This window comes from Spea bombifrons, chromosome 5, assembly GCF_027358695.1.
Source record: "Spea bombifrons isolate aSpeBom1 chromosome 5, aSpeBom1.2.pri, whole genome shotgun sequence".
NCBI classification, from domain to species: domain Eukaryota; kingdom Metazoa; phylum Chordata; class Amphibia; order Anura; family Pelobatidae; genus Spea; species Spea bombifrons.
Genome location: NC_071091.1, coordinates 64,603,649 through 64,626,102, shown reverse-complemented (window position 1 = coordinate 64,626,102; position 22,454 = coordinate 64,603,649). Strand labels below are relative to the sequence as shown.

Here is a 22,454-nt window from a genome sequence, read left to right as displayed (position 1 = left end):
GCAAAAAAAGGCCCATGCAGGGACCATAAATATGTCCTCTCCTTATTAGTGCATATATATCTATTTGCTACTGTGCCATCTTCCGAATAATAGCATTTTCAGACAGGTAAGCAGGCATGGAGAGAAACAACGGGATGTTGTCAGCAACCTTTCATTCACAGATGCTGATTTTTTGTGACAAAATAAATGATAATCACTTCTCGGAGATCACAATCAGACACGATGACTGGCACAACCCTCAGAAAAGGGCTGATAAAGAGCTGTAACAAGACTCACTGAGGTGCTTCTCAGCAAGTGAGATAAGGTATCTGGCATCTGTATAAATAAGGAATGAGCTTCTGCGACACATCAGGGGTTCTGCCGAACAGGATGAATGAGACACACGGATGTGATAAACACCAGTATGTGACAGCCACACATATCAGGCAAGAGCATAGCACATGAAACACCAGAATGAAATCCTACAGAACATTTATTTAAAGAGCAGGTTTAAAGCACAGGTGTGCTATTACTGTAAGGAAGGAAACGTGTATACTTTACCCCCCAAAAAAGCTATTAAAATACAAGATGTTTCAGATGAATTTCAATCATACAAGATGTTTTAGATGTTTCAAGATGACATTAAAAAATCTTTTTTTTTTATTACATACAATACAGCATTGTAATGAAATTTTATTTTTTATTACGTCTTTTTAGGACAGTAATCTACCTTTCCTTGTGGTAATCTGCGAGACCTAATCTTTCTTTTGCAGGAGTTTGACTTGTAATTTCTTTCTTGGCACCTAGTGGCCGACAGTGATAAATACCTCTTCTTGATTTCCATAGATTGATTAAATCAGAATCTGGCAGTTACCTAGAATGGCGCACAATTTACAATAGAAGTGGAGGCACTGATTTATTTTTTCTTATGCTTGGCAGATCTGCTTCCTCAGTGAACTAGTAACACTCCGACAGAGACAATAAGCTGGGCTTTCTGCATGTCTCGATGTGTTTGTGCCTACTGCTCGCCTCCACTGTTAAGGCGGACGGTTATCACCATACATTGTCCATTTGCAAAAATCTTGATGGAGATCCCAAAAGCTTACATATTTTTTTTCTTTTTCACCATTAAGAGGCTAGCTCTGTCAGAACTATGGCCTCTGGTTAGTGGTATTTAAGGAAAGATGCAGAAAAAAATAGATTTTCATCTTAACCTTGTGGAGGAAAAAACAACAACTTTAGTTTAATACAACATTTACAGAATAGCTGAGCTTGACTTCTGTTGTCCCACTGTGATTTAACACACAGAATGAAATACTACGGATCTGTAACTACCTCCAATACATAACACTATTCATTTACACCCTCGTCAAGCTGACTGATTTAGAACACAGTCGTTACTACTCGACTATATAAAGCATGCTACCGCTTTATAGAAACATATTCTTTACTGCTCTAGTTTAGCCACCTCCTCTGAAACCATGGATTATCATTATCACTCCCAGCACTGCCTGTGTTTTCTATGCCTTTTAAGTATGGTTATCAAAAGGTTTGCTTAAGATGAAAGTCAAATAACAGCAGATGTAGGGCAGAGAATAGACAGACTATACCAAAGGCATGCCACGTAAATCAGAGCACATTCCTAGGAAAATCAAGCTGTTAATCTTCGTGTTTAATTATTCATTTTTATGTAACTCCAGCAGCTCTACACCAAATAGCTCATTTTCAAACCACCCGACCCATGATCTCTGTAATATATCTACTAAGGCCTGCACAACTAGAAACTTTTAAAATGATCTGAGCCAGAAGCTCTTTAAAATATTAACCTTAAAATAACTCATTGCAAGTTTCCTGGTGGAAACTAGCCAACTGTTAATAACTTGTTCTAACCCCAATCTTCCTTATAACTAGAATTTATATGATGACCTTAACTGAGACAGGATGGTGTGAAAACTTTGAAAGGTTTGCAGATCTGCAATATAAACCAGAAACATGATAATCAATCACTACTAACTGGTGGATTGAGATTATAACCATTCATCAATCCTGGTAAAATGCTATAACCTTAGGTCAGGTCACGATATGGTTTGCCAGAGTTCGACCAATGTTTTATTGATGCAAATTACAACTAGTTTGCTAGAAAGAAAACCAACATTTCTACAATATTACAATCAGAATTTGAAGACTCAATTTGCTATTAAAAGCTTATATTGTAGGAGGTGCAGCTGGAGATATTTTTCCAACAGCTTTCACAGTTCAGAATTAAAAGATTAGTCCTTCGCACTGTCTGTCACCTAGATGCAGAGCCACTGGGATCCCATTATCAAAACACACAAGAAATATTGGATATGGATACTTTAAAATGGTTTAGAGTTACTCGTGTTGACCAGCCGTACCTACAGTGGGATCACACACACCTTGTCGGACAATTATATACACTCTACCAGTAGGTAGCTTGAAGACCCAATGGTTTAGTTTATAGGCACTGAATTTATGCCTCTTTGGTTTCGCCTTTTTTTCAGTACTACAATTGATGGGACAACCCTAGTGAGGTGTAATGGTGGTTCTCTCTATAGTTTCTCTAGTTTATAACAAAGAACAGCTTATAGTAAAATATATACAGATGAGATTTCTATACAGTGGTAAAACAACAGAGCATGTGACACATAAAAGATCCCTGATGATCAGATGAACACTATTGGGTTTATTGATTAAGCAATCAAGTATTACAGGAGAGTTCAGCTTCAATATATCATATGAGCTTAATTGTCCAAAAACAACAGGATCTGTTGAAAGTCTGTAGCAAAGCAGTCCCTTGTAACGAGAACTGTTCATGGATGGCTGTGAAGAGCCTGTCCAATCCCTCCGACACGCAGAGGATACAGGCAACATTCTTTACTTATATCGCTCACTACTACCGCAATTGCTTACTTTCTTGTCTCATGGCAATTGAACTATTACAGTATCTAAGATTAGTAGGATAGAACAAAAAGACCACTGGGTAACAGACAGAAGGAACAGTGTGCAAGACGTTGAAAATGGGTTAACGGAAAATGAGACATACAGGAAGGGTCTCCCAAGTTTCCCGACAGTTATTGCTGGCTCCTACGATTTAACTAAGTTATGTCCCACCGCTGCTTAATCAGAAGTCCTCTTTCAACATGATGAAGCTGCTAAGCAAATAAAACTCATTAATCAGTTTGATTTTCCAAGGCCAAAAGCCTGTGTTTTTTGTATGTATTCTAAAAGGCAAAGAGAGGCATTTGCATATCTTGTTCACACAGCCGATCTATCTACTCTCACCTTCTTTCAGGCTTTTTTTCCACATCCCTTTCAAGTCCCTTTCAACGGCAAGCTTAATTATCCTGGTGCAGCCCCCTTTCTATATGGAGAACAGACTGATAAAGAAGTCACAAAAGAGGGTCACAGCTCTTTGTATGTGTGTTTGTTTCCAGAGCTGAGAAGAAACAGTTTGACTGAATAAAGAAAAAAAAATAGGCAGATACATCCTGTAAAAGAAGATGATTTTTAACTCAATTTCCCTTTAGTGCTAAATGGAGAGAGTACCTTTAGAAAGTCGAATGGATACAGCTGTATTAGCCCAAGAACAAAAGGAGGTGTTCTATGTTGACCCTGTAATAGGACATGGTCCTGTTAATATGAGATGATTTCGTATATATCTCCGCTATTATTTTGTCTTCATATGATCTAATATTTTAATATTAAAACTAAGTGATGTTTTCCTTTAAGAAATCTTAATTAAACCTTATATTAAAAACCTGGTTCTTGGCCTATCGTGGACTATGTATAGTCAAGCCCTTCTAGATCACTCTGATGGTGTCCGCAGATTTAGAGATTTTCACTTTAAATCTCATCTACTTATGGTCCCCATAAGAAATCAATTATGCCTTTATGATACTCTTACTCACACAGCACTGCCTATACTCAATCGGTAGCATCAATCTACTCCCACCGCTAGCCCCAAGTATTACATTACCTGCTTCCTCAATCAATTCTCCCTTTTAGGTACCTGACCGGAATAAGGTCCAGTGCTTGGACTGTGTTCACATAGCGAGGAGTCACACAATGGCCCTTATTTCTATGATTAATGGCTTACGATTTTGCAGTTACAGTAAAGAACATTATCCCCAGTGCTACTAGCCTGCAGCATAATTATTGCACACACACAGCAGATAGAAAACAATGCATCAATATGTCAATAACTCTTAATAGAGAACACACCAGAGGGTGGGAAACAGAACATGCTATCTAGAAAATCATCTAACCGCTTTCTTTTTTGCAAGGGTAAATACGCAAGGAAAACAGTTCATATTGTAATACTCCAAAATGAAGAAGTATTGAAGATGCATATATCAAAGATGTTCTAGTACTTTGATACAAAGCAAACTGACCAACTAGAGGAAACTTTATTTGGATTACTGAGCCGTGACAAATATTTTCCATGCTATGGTGCATAGATTTATTCAGAAAAGGCAGTTTCGGTGATTGACTTCTTTGCATGCATTACTAGATTCTTTGATGAAAGCAAATCAAACCTGTATCATCCCAAGCCACCAGCATTAACCTTTACAATTTCTTCTGTAAGACTGTCCCATTTATCTACCACACTCTCAGTAAAGTAAAAGCATCATCATTATTATTATTATTTATTGTTTTATATAGCGCCATCAAAATTCCGTAGCGCTGTACAATGGGTGGACAGGACAGAACAGGTAGTATGTCACATAACAATTAGACTTACAGAGACAACAGGTGAGTAGGGCCCTGCTCAAACGAGTTTACAATCTAGAGGGATTTAGGGTGTACTACACAATAGATAAAAGTGCCGTTGTTAGGGATGGACCCGCCACACTAGTAAAAGTATTGCAGGAGAGGGAGTAGGAAAGGTGAGCTAAAGGAATATAGGAGGGCGTTAGTGTGCTATGTTGTAGGCATCCTTAAAGAAGTGGGTCTTGAGGGATTTTTGAAGGAATATAGGCACAGAGAAAGGCGGATAGGCCAGGGGATAGCCTATCCTCTGCAATGAGCAGACCTGGAGAAATCTTGTAAGCGTGCATGAGAGCTGGAGATCAAAGGAGAGGATAGAAGGAGATCATTGGATGAGCGGAGAGACCTGTTATGGGCGTATTTAGAGATGAGTGAGGAGATGTAGGAAGGGGAACCATTGTGAAGGGCTTTGAAAGTAAGAGTAAGGATTTTGAAATGAATCCTGAAGGCAGCCAGGGAGGGAGAGACTGACAGTGGGGTGAGACGTTAGTAAAGCGATGAGTGAGGAAGATAAGTCTGGCAGCAGCATTCATGGTGGATTGCAGAGGGGTGAGACGGTTAAGAGGGAGACCACCTAAGACAGAGTTACAATAATCAAGGCGGGAGATAATAAGGGCATGCATGAGAGCCTTAGTGGCGTCCTGTGTTAAGAAGGGACGAATGCGGGCAATGTTTTTAACATGTAAGGCTCTGATCCTCTAGTTTTAGACTATGACCTCTTATCAGCCTAGCAAGATGAAAGATGAAAGGAACTCTATCACTAGATTACCAGGGAACATTAATGTAGTTTAAACACTGTGTTAATGAAGACTAGTCGTCCTAGAAAAGAAACATACACCAGTCATGGAGCGGGTCTGTCTTAACAGGAGCCTGAGCGGTGCCAGTTATTTTTGAGTTAGATGACTTTAAATTGCATTAAAGTATTGCATATGACTCCAAGATGAGTATGTCCTATTTAAAACCTAAAAGCTTTATGGGTTATTTGTATTTTAAGACAATCATACAGGCTATGAACCTTGCACAAATAAATATAGTGTGGTACAGTTAACGTTCTTTCCTGGGGTGCTATAAATATATAAAACATCACTGCTGAAACAATGTTATATAATTCCAATAGTCAATACTAATAAATATACCCCGCATTCCTGCTATCACATGGCACACTTTTATTTAATTTACTTACTTTGAAGGTATATAAAATAGATGTCTTCATATACCCGAAAAATTATACTATATTATACTAGACCTGTTCAAGTGTCCAAGCAAGTACATCCAAACATATTGAATTGCATTTCAGGAAGTGACAGCAGTAGACTTGAGACATAGCAGCTGTTGGAAAGACCAGACCATCGGAGTGCTTGGTATGCTGTTAATCCACATAATGGTCACAGTTTACCCAAATTACCCCTCTCATATTAAATTAACATAATAGTTATCTTCCGGTATAGCATGACACTCCGATGTTGTGACATCTACTGTAAAGTAGGTGACTGTTTCTTACCATACTTGGCCAGCATCATGAGCAGACAAAGTTCAGATCAGTCCAAATAGGACAGAAGACTGGGCCTGATTTCCACTTGTTGGTTCTCTTGCCAAATGCCCTGAATCACTCACTCCACAAATAGCAAAGGGGCAATGTGGCCCAGTGATAACACAAAACCATCTGTGTACTGGTAACGTAACATGATATTACATCATAGATGCTGTTGTGTTCAAAGACCCACTAAATGGATCAATGATGTGGACCACCCATTCTACAGACATGTTAATCTTTAGCGGAGATGATGTAGGAGCAATCATAATTTTTCCCCTCTGGTTTAAACACCAAAATGGCAAAGATATGGTACACTTCTCATTAGAGCAAGTAATTTTTTTTTTTTACAGGTTTTTTTAAACTGAACTAATATTTACCAATTAGAGGGAGCCTGTGATATGTTGTCATGGATTCCATATCATCTAGCAGCACACACTAGTTGGATGGACCAGTGAGAGGTTTTAGACAGGTGACACATAGACCATGCGCACCATCATGTTCTTTACCGTAGCAATTAGAATTGATGAGATGCTCTGATCTTTCCAAATGACTCATAGCTTGATCCCAAGAGTTCCTCAGACCCACCTGTGAAGACCTGGACCCTAGAACCATGAGTACAATAAAACAAAAGGTATCACAGCTCTGGGAAAAATCTGAACATCACAAATCAATTTCTTTTTAGTTCAGATCCCTACCCCACAACCTAGTTATTTAAAAACACAAAAGGTTCTGTTGATGTGCTCTTACTTTACAGAATTAAATGTATTTCACACATGCATAGTTATTTGCTAATCATTTTGGGGCATCATAGATCCTGGGATATCTAAAGCAACTTCTTGATCTTATTAAATGGTAGTACCATATAATTATTTTAGTATGGCTAGGGAAATAACTTGACACATTGATATGTACAGTATACAAGAGTTAGAGAGATTAAACACTTGAGTGCAAAATCTGTGAATAACTAAGTTGCTCTATTTTATCTTGGCTGATAATAAAGGCATGACAGGAGCAAGTTATCAACTTAACTATTTTTTTCTCTCTGTCTTCCCATGTTGGTCCTTATAACAGCTCCCCCGTGAACTTGAATGTTTAAAACCTATGGGAGAAACACTTAATGCCCAAATCAAGTAAAGCTTTCTGTAAGCATCAAAGTTTAACCTAGCTTATTTTTCCTAATTAAACTTTTACCACAGTGAAACCAATGCCACTTTAGAAAAACCGATTCACTTCCAGAATCTTAAAATAAAAATAAAAAAGGTGTGACAAAATTTCAATGTATCATTTGTAACATGAGAGAGTTGGTAACAGGTCTGAATACTTCCAAGGCACAGTAATTGAAAGCTCCATGGAAACCCGGTAGTTATTATTATCATATTTTTCCTAGTGCTTACAATTTACACCATGCTTTACACAGTAGATGGATAAGAGAAAGGGATTAGAGAGAGGGGTTCAGAGGTAGTGGAGATACCTAGTGCAGTTTGGAGAAGATGCACATCAATTAGACAGGTGATATGAATGGATGAAAGAACTCTTGGAGACAAGAGTTGAACAGGCTAAAGGCATCCTTGACAAGATTAGTTTTTTGGTTTTCCATGAATATTGCAAGGGAGAAAGTTGGTAGTTAATGTTTTCATTTATCTATCAAGTACCACCATAATACACATAGACGGCCATTAGTGGTATGACCACACAATGAGCATGCAATTAAATAAATGTGATCAATTGCCCCATGCCCGGCGTGTAGAGGTTTCTTGAAGTAGCAACGGCATCCCAAAATCGAAACAGTTAACGTGCTTACAAAGATACAAATGACTTGTCTACCCATTGTAACCTCTTGATTGGCTTCATGTTGTTGAAACACGAACCATTGGAAAGCAAGAAGATAACTATTTGGTTATCCAAAACTAGTAATGGTATCTATTTAGATTAAAATATATCATTTTCTAGGTCCACATATAAAAATCCTGTATGGGACATTAAATTCAATTGAAAGGTCTTCAGTTGGATAGCACACTGAAAATAAATGATCAATCGAACAAATAGGTTGGTTTATTTAGTATTAGAAATTATGATCTGGAACAGTGAGTAATATTGATTGAAACAAGTCTGCGGGGGAAATGGCTTCAGTGCCATGTTTATAGGCTAGAAGGAAAATCAGTTTGGAATTCAACAGACTGGATGATAAAAGTGATAACTGAACCCCTAATATTTATTTTAGAAAAGATGGTTCCAGTGATTAAATGGAATACAACAAAAACAAATGGAGGAAAGTACCATAAAATGTTTTCAAAGTACTTCAAGATTCAGAAAAATAGGAAATCAGCGCACATCTAGATGGGGTAAAAAGTGGAGCTTAATTGTTCTATAATCCCACTACATATTGCACTTATTCACATCTTGTTATTGATTGATAATTCAAACTCTGACCTGCAAATACAACTGTCTCAATGGGACCATATAATTCACTTGTGGTGATGTTACAAACTTGCATCAAGAATAATTGGTAGGTACCCATAAAAACAAGATCCTAAAGAACAAACACAAAAAGTACACGACAACTCTAACATAGATCACTTCCTGGCAAGTGGGAACATATGCTTTCATTCTTTAGTTTCCATGCACTTGAACATGTGCTAGTAATTAAACATGATGAATGATCACACTTGTCACTTTACAGCCATGAACATGCGTACATAAATTGATACAGGATCTCTGAGTGCCATCGATCAAAGATAAAATATTAGCTGTACTTGATAATCAAGGTATGGCGAAGTGGCCCAGCATAAAGATTATCCAAAAGAGAAATAACTCTCTGTACTAATATATATATATATATATATATATATATATATATATATATATATATATATATATATATATATATATATATATATATATATACACATATACATATACACATATACATACACACACATATATATATATATATATATATATTGTATATTACACATATTTACAAACATGTATAACATGCAAACAGTATACAGAGATACCAAATGCAGATTTACAGTGCAGAATCCATCTACATAGTTTCCAGTACAGCTTATGTATTCAGAGCGGGAACAACCACAAATATTTTTTCCATGTGAAACAGATCTGCCAGAAAGCAGTTCATTCAGATCTGTCAGAGGATCCTGGGTGATTTACCAAGGTCAGCTAGGGACAGGATTGTCTGGTTATAATTCCCATTGACATGAATGAGAGTTCGGGCAAAAATAAATCACATACCCTCTAACTGACCTTGATGAATCATTTCTTGAGTAAGAATGAGAAACATACCTTTTGCTGAGTTTACTACTTCACAAGATGCATATTCACTCCCTGTATTACCATCTGATGGTTCAAGAAATAATACAATTCATTACTGACTGGGTGACATACCTCTAAACGTTTTAAATGGCCACACTTTAAATGGGACACTTTGTTTTAGGGGTGTGCTAAGGGGTTATTTATATCCTTTTATGAGCCAGGTCCAAACTGGCCATCTGGTACACTGGGCTGGTTGACAGCGCTCCATACTCAACAGATCAGTTGCCTCCCGATATGCCAGGATGCACAGTGTGTAGCGGCCACTGGCCTAAAGGTGTCAGGAGTGTTCCATCATCAAAAAACTGAGAAAAGTAAAAGGATTCCTAAAACCTTTCGTCAAATGACTTAAAAAGGCAAATGGCTGGTAAAGATCTAAACCTTGAAGTACAGAAATAGGATGACTCCATACTGTATCAGACCCTGGGCATTCTCCCTGGAGGCTATCTCTAACAAAACTAAATCCCCTGCCAGTCTACACTTCTTGAAAGGTCCTTCTAAAATCTCAAAAAAAACTACTCACCTGACCTAGGCAGTAGGATTCTAGCAACAACCTGATTTAGACAACAGGATAACTAAGCTACAATAGCTATGAATGCAAATAGAGGGCCCCATCACATCAAGGGAAACTCTGCTTAGACCCTTCCGGCCAAGGGCGCAAAATGTAAAGGTCCCTGAGTTGGTGTTGATTGGTAGAGTGGATGGGGGCTTGTCTAGAACAATCTAAACCTTATTCAGTGCTCCTGATTGGAGTACTGGAAGGTGTGACCTATCAAGTTTACTCGGCTAACAAGATGAATGGAGTATATCGAGGAGCTGCTTATTGTTGAAAGGTGTATATCAAGTAACTAGAGGTATTGATGTGATTGGATCCTGCCTTGACTGTAATGATCTACATGAATTTCAAAGACAACAGATGATTGCAACAGCAATCGGAAAGTAGCCATTCTTCCCAAATTAGGTTTAATAACACATTACAACATTACATGTGAAATCTCGCCATATGTAACTGTGTTCTTCCAGATGTCATTCAGTTGATGAAAAATACTGGAGCACGTATTTTTGCAGACATAAATTCCTGAGATTTAATTCCCTTGTTGGACTTCTTGATAACAGCGGTAGTGGCACTAGTATTTTTGTTTGCTTTTCCGTCATCCCCAGTCTGGCCATGTACTGAGCAATAAAGAACAATGCATTTTATTTGCGTAACAATTTATAAACATGGTTTCTATATATGAGTAGGGCTTTTACGGCTGTAGAATGTAGTTCTACAAGAGGGCACCGGGAAGAGATAAAGGGATAGAGGAATTTGAGATTCTATGGAATTTGACACTTATAGGATATTGGGAACAAAGAGCTAGGCCAGTAAAAGTGGTAGGACATTTCAGCCACTCCATCTCCGAGGACATTTCCCATGGTGCTTGGCCATGCAATAGAAGATCATTGTGGTAATTAAACTAAATAATAGACTACTTGCTACTGGTTACATGTTCTAACTATGTGCATTTTCAAGACAAAGCAGCATGCATGGAGTACTAACAATAAATGGATTTGATAATTCCTCTTTGCCTACATTTGGTATCAGAACAAGTCATCCATATAACACAGTTTGGTAGGTCACTGTAATCTTTGATAAGATTATTTGAAAATGAATTTCAGTATCTGCAAGGTAGCCCATCACTAAAATAACATTCTGCAGCTTTAAAAACGGCTTACAATGGCTGAACTACGGCTACGGAGGGAGGCTGGGAACATCATTATCCATGCCACCGAAATCCAAGCTATGCAAATATGTAATGATGGGGCAGTTTCATGCTTTTTACTTAACTATGTTATAATTATGGTCTTTAGCATCCTTTATACATCTCTTTAAAAAAGTTTATTTTTTTAAATGCTTAACCATTTCACATAATAACTGCAGATGTTTCCTTGAATTATGGCTGGACATTCCACACACATATTCGGTTTCAAAGCAAAGGTTGACAATTTGATTGTTGAGCATTTTGCTTCACAGTATATAGATAGCAGAGTTGTGAAAGCTGGCACGACAAATGGCTGAGGAACAATATTGAACACATTGTTTTATAAGGAATTGTGTGCAATAAATCTGTTCTTGGTACGATTTGATGAGGTGTACTCATTAAATCATGAGTTTTCTAGCAGTTTAAAATTTCAGCTTCTGATATCATAATGTATTTTAAAAGGACCAGCCCCAAGTGAGCTTCTCCTGTAAGATAGAATGAGCTGCACTGCACAAAACATACCTAAATCGATATCAAGGGATTTTAACACACTCTCTATGTATTATGCACTAACGGGGGCAAATGCATATGGGGAATTCTGCAAAATCCCCCCATGAATCGGCATATGATGTCTGGAGCATCCCTTTAATCAACTATAATCAAATGAAAATGTTTCAATACTAGTTTTAATATCAGTAACACAGATGGATACGCAATTAGATTTAATACACAATTGTCTCATTAATCAGTTATTTTTTAGATCCTTAAAATATTTACATGCGCTATTCTCAAATGTTTGCTTAAGACAGCAGGTTGTTCTGGCAAAGGCCTTACCCTCCTGTCTGAAGAGCCCTGGATGGCATTTTAGCTTTGGCTTGATGTGAAGACAGCTATCACTGTAAAGTCGATCTTTCCAGGGAGTTGCTTTCAAATCCGTCTTTCCTCTTTGAAAATCTTTCAAATTGTATGTTAGCCGGTGTCACCGGCCAACTCAAGTAGTGCTTTACAAAGCGTTTGGCTAAAGTCTGTGGTTATTATCAAGAACAACTGGTTTTCTTTATGTATTTAAAGAAGAAATACAAAATGTGTATTATATACACACACACACACACACACACACATACATACACTATACTATAGGGGTATACATATAAACACACATACATACACGAAAAAATGTTTAGTTATCAACCAGCTCCTATGCATATCAGTCAACTAAGAGATCTCTAAATACAAATATAAGAACCTGAGAATCACAAACACACTATTTGATTAAAAGTCCCGTACTAGATCCATTGGCTCCTACTTATAACACGTTGCAAGAGATATAACAGTGTATCCTATTGGAGGCAAGCATAACACGTCAGCGGCAGGATGCCTCTCTGCAGTTTGTACCCACAATCCTTTGTGTTTACCAGTACAGTGACTTGCAAAAGAATTCACCTCTTTGGACTTTTTTTTCTATATTGTTGCATTACAACCTGGAGGTAAAAAAGGTTTTTATTTGGAATTCATGTTTCTAAAACTCCACCAAAACTCACAGACCAGGCATTAATCAGAGAGGCAATAAAGAGACCGCATATAACTCTTAAGGAGCTGCAACGGCTCCACAGCAGAGATTGGAGTATCTGTCCATAGGACATCTTTAAGCTGAACACTCCACAGAGCTGGGCTTTATGGAAGAAAACACATTTACTCTTTGCCAAAAGGCATGTGGGAGAGTCCCCAACATATGGAAGAAGGTACTGTGGTCAGATGAGACTAAAATTGAGCTTTTTGGCCATCAAGGAAAAAGCTCATGTCTGGCGCAAACCCAACACCTCTTATCACCCTGCCCCCACAGTGAAGCATGGGGGTGGCAGCATCATGCTATGGGGATGTTTTTCATCGACATGGACTGAGAAACTGGTCAAGATTGAAGAAATGATGGATGTTGCTAAATACAGGGAAATTCTAGAAGGAAACCTGTTTCAGTCTTCCAGATATTTGAGACTGGGACAGACGTTCAACTTCCAGCAGAATGACTGCTAAAGACCTAGTGGTTTAAGGTGAAACATTTAAATGTCCTGGAATGGCCTGGTCAAAGCCCAGACCTCAGTCCAATTGATTATCTGTGACTTAAAGATTGCTGTACGCCAGCGGAACCCATCCAACTTGAAGGAGCTGGAGCAAACCCACCTTTAAGAATGGCAAAAATCCCAGTGGCTAGATGTGCCAAGCTTATAGAGATGTACCCCAAGAGACTTGCAGCTGCAATTGCTGCAAAAGGTGACTCAACAAGTTTTGACTTGGGGGGGTGAATAGTTATGCATCTTCAAAGTGGTAGGCATGTTGTGTAAATCAAATGATACAACCCCCCCCCAACAGATCAATTTTAATTCCACATTGTAATGCAATAAAACCCTCAAAAAACTGACAAGTGGGGGTGAATACTTTTGTAAGGCACTGTATATGCCCCAACCCTTAAGATCTTTACAAAAAAACCTGCATTTCACACAGATACATTAAACATGTTAGCTAACGAACTTATAATGAAACTATCTGCAAATTTGAAATGTCAAGTGTGGTCTACCATTCATGTGAGATAATAAAAACAAATTCATATGGACAGCAATTTCAAATCATTATTCATAGTGGGTGCTTAAGCAAGTTTCAATCAGTGATTCACACGGGGTCATCTACACAGCTAAGACATCTGACATTGGCACCAAAAGTTGTTAGCCCTAGATGATTCAAGTTTTCGTGAATTATTATTGTTATGACTGTTGGATTATTACACTCAGCACAACATGGTTTATACACTAAATGGAGACTTTGCATGGGAGTTGTGGTTTTAACTCTCTCACTTCACTACTCATTATGAAGGACCAAGAAAAGCAGGTTTCTTCACTGTGTAGGCTTGAACTGGCCAAGTGTATAATTCAATGGGTGACTTAACTATGCATTATGCAGGGCCTGCCAAGCTTTTTCTACTGCAAAGCTCATTCAAGGTTGGCTCTACTTAATGTATAGGGAAGTGAGTGAGCTGAAACACAACTCTCCTGACGACCCTCCCTTAAGTGACTAAACCCCAATAAAACACAGCATGAACACTGGCAAGTTTCTAGGCAACCATCTTGCTTTCTTGCAAAGCTATACTTTCCAATATTAAACCAATTTTAGAATATTAAAAAAATTATTTTGAAGCACACAACCCTGGGGACGTGTAAAAAACAGTTGTGTTGGTAACACTTCATAAAATCTTAGTGTTTTAACTGTGACAAAGAGCAAAAGAGTGCAGTATACAGATATTCTCTAAAACATTAAATAACATTTTTGTTCCACATTATGCAAAATATTGAAACAAACTGGTTAAATCTGTTTCTCAATCTGAATTGTACCAAAGCAGAAATCATCAGCGTATATTAATATTCTGCGCATGGGAAATTTTCTCTGCCGCATTGTATTTTTGACATTTTGCCGATTATTTTGAGAAACAATTTCCACTCTTCTAAACAATCGTTGTTTCTATGGCTTATAGCAGTATGCATAGAAGTGAATACACAGAAACACAAGATAACTAAATGCATGGGTGAGTTCTGTCTGTCTCACATAACTCTCAGATCCCTCGTTCCTTATCAGGCATTTACAAACACAAACCTACCCGAGACCCATCTCTAATTGTTCTGATGAACACAGACACCAACAACATTATACGAACCTCAAAGTTATCACACACAAAACAAAATCAAAAATCTATCAGCCACAACCACAATGCACACACTCGTAATGGGTTAAAATATACTGCACATCACGACAAGCCTGTAAGTGGGTAAGCGTGCAAGCGATGATATGAGAATCCTGTTAAGGTAATCTAAGTTAGAGCGGGTAAGGGAACAAAACAGAATATTTAATGTATAAACCACAGGGCTTGGAAACTGGTTCTGGTGCTGAAAGCACCATGAGAAATTCACTTTTAAATAGTAAAGTTCTGCCTGCTTTAGACAAAGTCAAATGCTTACTTCAGAGAATAGGAATGCTAGTGTATATCAGCCTGATGATGAATATGCCCTTCGGTGATACCACAAGCATGCAATTATACTGAACCTCTATAGATTGTAAGCTTGCGAGCAGGGCTCTCTCCACCGAATGTATCGATTTGTCTTAGTCTGTCAATTCTTGTCTTGTCATATCCCTTGAATATATGTATTGTATTAAGCGCTGCGTAAACTGTTGGCGCTATATAAATAAAAGATAATAATAACAATAATAACTACAAACAAGCTCCATGTTTGATTTCCCCCACCGCCATTGCTTTACAAGCAATATATAAAATCAACATGGTGTCCACTGACATGTAAAGTGCTAGCCAACAGTTTCTTAACAGAACAGAAGGTAATCGGATCATGAGACAATACAGCATGTTGTCTTAGCATCTCTGAGTAAAACCTCCAAACAAGATCAAATGAAAATAAGAATAATTAGCTCTATTTAAGATTATGCTTACAATAGAGGTCCATTTTTCAATGTTACGTGTCCTCAATGTGCTCCTGCTAGCCCAAGTTGAAGTATTTGGAGAGATTAAGTTAAAATGGCTACTTACATGTTACATGCATAAGGTGGGTTGGCAATGCTTATAACTAGGGCTGAAACAACTAATCGATAAAATCGATAATAATCGATAATGAAAATCGTTGTCAACGATTTTCATTATCGATTAATCGGATCGATTATGTAGTTTGTGTATCATTTATGTTTTGAAGGTAAAAACATTTTTAGACATTAAATGCCTCCCATACAAATCTGAGGACACTACATGGTACATTCTGTTTGGCTGGGAAGGAAGACTGCTGCTACTAAAAATTAGATGAATAGTGCCTTCAGTAACGGAGCCGGGTAGAGAGGCAGAGCGGTGTATGGGAGGGGGAGGAGTCAGAGGGGTGTATGGGAGCCACCCTCCAATACACCACTCTGGCTCCTCCCCCTCTCATACGCCACTCTGCCTCTCTACCCGGCTCCCTGGTGTCTTGTCAGAAACGGAGGTTCACAGGAGGCAGAGTGGAGTATGGGAGGGGGGAGGAGGCAGAGTGGAGTATGGGAGGGGGAGGAGGCAAAGTGATGTATGGGAGGGGGAGGAGCCAACGTGATGTATGGGAGGGGGAGGAGCCAGAGTGGTGTATGGGAGGAGGCAGAGTGGAGTATGGGAGGGGGAGGAGCCAAAGTGATGTATGGGAGGGGAGGAGGCAGAGTGGTATATGGGAGGGGGAGGAGGCAAAGTGATGTATGGGAGGGGAGGAGCCAAAGTGATGTATGGGAGGGGGGAGGAGGCAGAGTGGAGTATGAGAGGGAGGAGGAGCCAGAGTGGTGTTTGGGAGGGGGAGGAGCCAGAGTGGTGTATGGGAGGGGGAGGAGCCAGAGTGGTGTATGGGTGAGTTATAGTGGTGTATGGGGGGTATTATGAATTTTTTGGGCATATAGGGGATATAAGACATATCGATATTAGGCATATCAGGGGGGCATAAAACAAATCTGGGGGTAAAAGGTATATCAGGGGGCTCAGTTGCATATCACTGGCATATAAGGAGTATAAGGCATATCAGGGGCACAGTGGCATATCAGGGGGCACAGTGGAATCTGGCATATAAGAGGTATAAGGCATATATGGGGCAGAGTGGCAAGCTGGGGGTCAGATGTGCATAACTGGGGGCAGTTTGGTAAATAAAAAAAATTAAACAAGGCTTTTTTCTCAGTTTTTATTAAATATGAAAAATAGTTAACATATGAATTAATATTTACTAATAACTTTGTATTAAAACCTAGTTTGAGAAACACTGTGTTTGGGTTTTTATAGCTTTTATTATGTCAGTAAAATAAGAAGGTGAATAGAGAGAGGCCATTGCAATAAAGAGATGAAAGTGTAAATTGTACGTTTTTTATTGCAATTTTTCTTCAATTTAAAATAATGTATTTTTTTATCCGATTAATCGATTAATCAACAAAATAATCGGCCAACTAATCGATTATTAAAATAATCGTTAGTTGCAGCCCTACTTATAACAGATCTTACTTTCTCTGTAAACACTTAGATCACATACTTTTATGTCTTAATAAATATTTTATTTGCACAAATGAATGTACAATCAGTTGACAAATTTATTGCATAAATTTGTCATTTATCACGTTTAATACTTGTGTGAAATGACTTTTACATGTCGCTAAACTAGACATTACCCTTTGTCCCTTAATAATAATAATAACTAATAAAATTTCTCCAAATTCTTAAATTGTAAAATTGTATTAGATACAACCGATCCTGGCTACAAAAATAACATGACTCCAACAAGAAAGATATTTGGCTACAACATCAAGTTGTGCTTGTTGTTAGCAAGTGCTCGGGAGAGTATTGTTTGCTTTAGCATTAATGTAATATCTAATTATTTCAACATTGCATTACTTTTGAAAACAGTTTCACTACAGACTCAAACCACATTTACAGCGGCAACACGCAATGTTTTATGGCAGCCCTCCAAGAGTTATATATTGCTGCCATAATTATTACCTTTCCCGTGCTTCTTTTAAACTTGGCTGATGCAACAGTAGAAATCAAGAAGATGCTTCCAAAGAAATAAAACATGCAAGAGTTCTTTCCACGGCTTTGCAAGAGTACTTCATATGAACAAAGGATTTGTGCTAGTGATGCATAATTACACTATTGGCACTAGTCAACAACCAGACGTAATTAAGCATACCAACCAATGCACAAATATCTGATTTCAGTATTTTCTGTTACCAAGAAAAATAGACATTGCTGTGTTAGCCCCCAAAAATGGAATATTTAGTTGAATCCGATACCTTTTATTGGGACAACACAGGTTATTCCATCTGAAGGAGGGACCTCTGATGTCCCAAAGCCTTATGTGCATATAACTCTCCAGGTTTGGCCCAGAGTCTCATTGTGAAGCCCTGCTTCCCCAAGTCAACTGGACAGTGTCTACTTTCTCCAAGCAGGGGAGCAGTCTTTGACCATACCTACTCCCCTCCTAAAGGCTGTCTTGGGTTATCCCGTCCATGTGACTAGCCTATTCTCTTAATGAATCCTCTCCTCCGGAATAGTGAAGGTCGCAGATAGCCTAATCTAGTATCTTTTCAGGTATGCTCACGTAACTTTTGATCCTTGATCCATGTTGGCCCTATAAATATTATCAATTTTGCCTCCAGTAAAGATATTTAACTATTTTGTGGTCCCTTGTGCCTTCTGTCTCATTAAATAGGTTATTGTCTTATGTCAGTCTTACCTGAAAGTTAATGGTCATCTGTCACACCCATGTAGTTTGTGTATCATTTATGTTTTGAAGGTAAAAACATTTTTATACATTAAATGCCTCCCATACAAATCTGAGGACACTACATGGTACATTCTGTTTGGCTGGGAAGGAAGACTGCCGCTACTAAAAATTAGATGAATAGTTAAGTTATTTTAGGTTTTATATGCTGCTATACAAGTTTTTAGTTTATAAATAATTCTAAAATAACATTTCAATTTATTTATTTATGTATTTAGGGTCCCCTTTGCTTTTAATGCCTTGTACAGTATTTTATACACATTAAGCTGCAGAATTGTATTTAAAAAATCCACCAGCCAACAATACAGTGATGCATGGCAGTCAGGGCTGGCCCAAGACTTAATGCCGCCTGGGGCGAAGTTTAAAATGCCGCCCCCCCCCACCGACGCCGGGGGGGGGGGCGGCATTTTAAACTTCGCCAACGCCATTATCTACCCTAACCCCCCCCCCCCCGGGAGTTACCTTTAAACAGTCCTGCGGCGAGTCTGCCTGCTCTGCCACGGTGCCGGCTTGTAATGCTGAGCGCCGTAAATTGACGTCACTTCCGGCGCTCAGCATTACAAGCCGGCACCGTGGCAGAGCACGGAGACCCGCCGCAGAGGAGAGAGAGGGGCGCCGAGCGGGTAAGCGAAAACCATTCGGCGCCCCTCTCTCTCCTCCGCTTAAAAAAAAAGCGCTTGGGGCGGCAAAGTGCCACCCCTTAAAAAGTGCCACCTGGGGCAATTGCCCCAGTCGGCTCCATTGTAGGGCCGGCCCTGATGGCAGCTGTGAAGCATGAAATTACAAGGAAAAAAAATAAAAGCTTTCAGCTGGTTTTTCTGAATATCTGAAGATATATATGTTACTATATATAGTGTCACTCTTCACTCTTTAGGTAACTTCGCCATGGTAGTGCAGATATCAAGGAAAAAATACATATAAAACAAACAGGCCCAGGCTATGGATACTGTTACTGACAGCATGGGCACATTCATTTTTTCCTGTGACACAGTCAACGTGGACATGTAGGCATGTCCTGTGATAGGAAGGAAGCAGGTCTTGCATATCCAAAACAAGCGAATGCCAGCTCTATGTGATATGCCAGTTGGGTAGGCAGGTCAGCTACTGCCGCCAAAATCACTGAACTGAGCTATTCATAAAATGTTCTCAGCGTCTCATTCTGGTAAAATAAATTTGTCTCTATACAATCTAAGCGTATTACACACAATATTGTAAAGAATATAGAAGAACAGAAGAACATTATTTTAACAAGGCATTCAATGTAGTCACCAAGCTCTGCAATGTTGCCTACATCCAAATTACTTTTTACTAATGGTAAATTGTAAGGAACTGAATACATGTTACCCCAAATGTTAGATGATTAGAGCAATTGCTATATTTCCATAATATAGTGAATTACATTGCGCGGCACCTTCAAACTCAACACCTACAAATACCTCTATGATACTCAACTACATTGAGTCAGAAAACGCTTACCTGCAGAGGTTTGCTTAAACTTTTCACTTTTCTTCTTCCTCCACTTCCATGGTTTGAAAAGTCGTCCTAATGTAGCAAACTTACTTCTTCTTCTGATTGGTGGAGTGTGGGTACCAGGTACTAAAGACTCTGAGCGCATTGCAGCCAGTCTTTCTACTTCTTCAGCTGTCGGAATATCAAAAATACAAGAGTACTGTCATCGATAGTATATATATTGTTAGATGTAAGCAGTAAGAAATGAAAAAGTTACAATGCAAGTGTTGAACATCACAACGAAAGAAAGTCTGTGCCAATCCGTCACTGTCAATTTTGGAGACCAAAAACTAATTTCCTTTTGAGAACTTCCAACTCTGTTTAATTTCCTTTGGTATGCCATCACTCACAATACAAGGGGGAGTGAAGGAGTGCTGACAGATTAAGGGAGAGGATAGCAATGTGATAGAAAGAAAAAGTGAAAACATTATTTCAGACATCCTAAATATCACATGAATAAGCAAAAACATGCATTCCAGTCTCTTATTTTCTTTTCCATGACAGCTTCACATTACATTTTAACAGATCCCACTCCTCTGCTCCTCCTAAAACAGGGACGCTCTGCTACGGCTCTTGTGGTGCATTGACCTGTTATCATGCTAGTCAGCTAAGGAAGCTATTTTCATGGATAGGTGCCAGCAGTCTCCCATCTTAAAAAATGTCAATATGGGACTATGCATTGTCAGCAAGCAAATGCTCTCTCATAATCCCTTTGCAGGTGCAGACGATCAGGCTGGCAGCAACTGCTGGGAAATTTAACAAATGGTGTTTAAGAATGAAACACTGCTCCTTTTGTGATCAGAGAAGCAATGGAGGAAACAAATTGATCATTGCTGTCCTCCAAGAGAATATACAATAAAAACAAATGCATTTTAACACAAAAATAGCACAACATGATTACACTTTTTCATGTACCCGAGTGCCTCACATTTGGCTGCAATAGATCATAGCATCTCAGGTCCTACCATAGGGTCCCTAAGTATTAGTACCTCCCCTTGGGCTATGAGATTGTGTGACTATTATGGGCCAATGAGATTCAATCTGGAGGTGTATATTTTCCTGATAGATCATGTGACTGTTCTGAGTCAATCAAGACTCACCAATGGGATATGTGCTTCCTCCTTGACTGCAACAGACCAGGTGACCACTTTGAGCAAATTAGTATGTAATGTTTGGCTGCAAAACACCATGTCACTACTGTTGACCACTTCTCCCTGTCTTCTTATTGGCTTGTATAGATCATTAAGATCAGTCCCTTAATTGGGTACCAAAAACCCAGTGACCTTTGTGTGTGTATATGTGGCTATAGACCAAAAATTTCTTGAAGGTGTGTGCCTCTAGGTTAGTTATGATTGGTCATATAATCCTTGTGAGCAAATCAGAATCTCCCGGGTTTTTCGACTCCTGACTAGTGATGAGAAAGCATGTAACCGTCTTTGGGCAATCAGAATATCCCTTTCAATACTGGGTTCTCCATTCTCTGGAATGCTATACACAGGCTTATCCGTCTTTCCCCCTGCCTTTGGTCCTTCAAAATATCCATGAAGACCTGTATATTTAGGAACGCCTATAAAATTACAGTCCCTTTCTCCCACCTACCTTTAGCTTGCCTGTCCTAGTCCCTCTCCCGCTTTTGGACAATACAATGTCCAACAATATTATTATTTTATAACTAATATGCCTGGTCTATCGCTAAGAGCTATGTGGCTTTTGGGCAGCTTTTCTATACAATGAGACTGCTCTGGACTAGTCAGTTTTTCTTTGAGGGAAGTAGCTTCTGGTTAGCTACTATGGATCATATGACTTTTGAGGACCTGTCAAAATCTGCCTCAGGAGATTAAGAGACAAAGATGAACAGGCCACTCATTCCCGTGAATAAAGAGGGGTTATTTGTGTTAATTTTGATAATGCACATGTGGATACTTGCTACAGTAGGCATTTTTCACTGTGGGAACTAATTACCCAATCTTTACATGGCAGGTACAACATTTTTACAAACCTGGAGCTATCAGCTAACAAAAGGCTTGGACCCATGAGCAGCCATGCATGACTTTAAGGCATCCGAGGGCATGCGATCCCATAATTGGAAATATGTCCAATACGCTAAATCAGTCAATCAAAACAGCATGACTTAAAACTAATATTTGCTTAAAAAGCAGTCCTCGGGTCCAATTGCAAGCATCAACAAACCCACAGCAGCAACAATATAGTCTAAATATTTTAAGTATGTTATTTAATGTAGAACTTTTT

The 22,454-nt window shown here is 38.8% G+C and overlaps 1 protein-coding gene across 5 annotated transcripts in view; it reads right to left on the bottom strand.

Annotated features, from left to right (window-relative positions):
- PHACTR1 (phosphatase and actin regulator 1) overlaps nt 1–22,454 on the bottom strand; it is a 132,346-nt gene that overhangs the window by 27,350 nt on the left and 82,542 nt on the right. For all 5 annotated transcript variants that reach the window (XM_053466009.1, XM_053466011.1, XM_053466012.1 and 2 more), the window contains one exon: nt 20,172–20,336. In XM_053466009.1, coding sequence (XP_053321984.1) covers nt 20,172–20,336 — 165 coding nt within the window. The remainder of the gene's footprint in view (nt 1–20,171; nt 20,337–22,454) is intronic.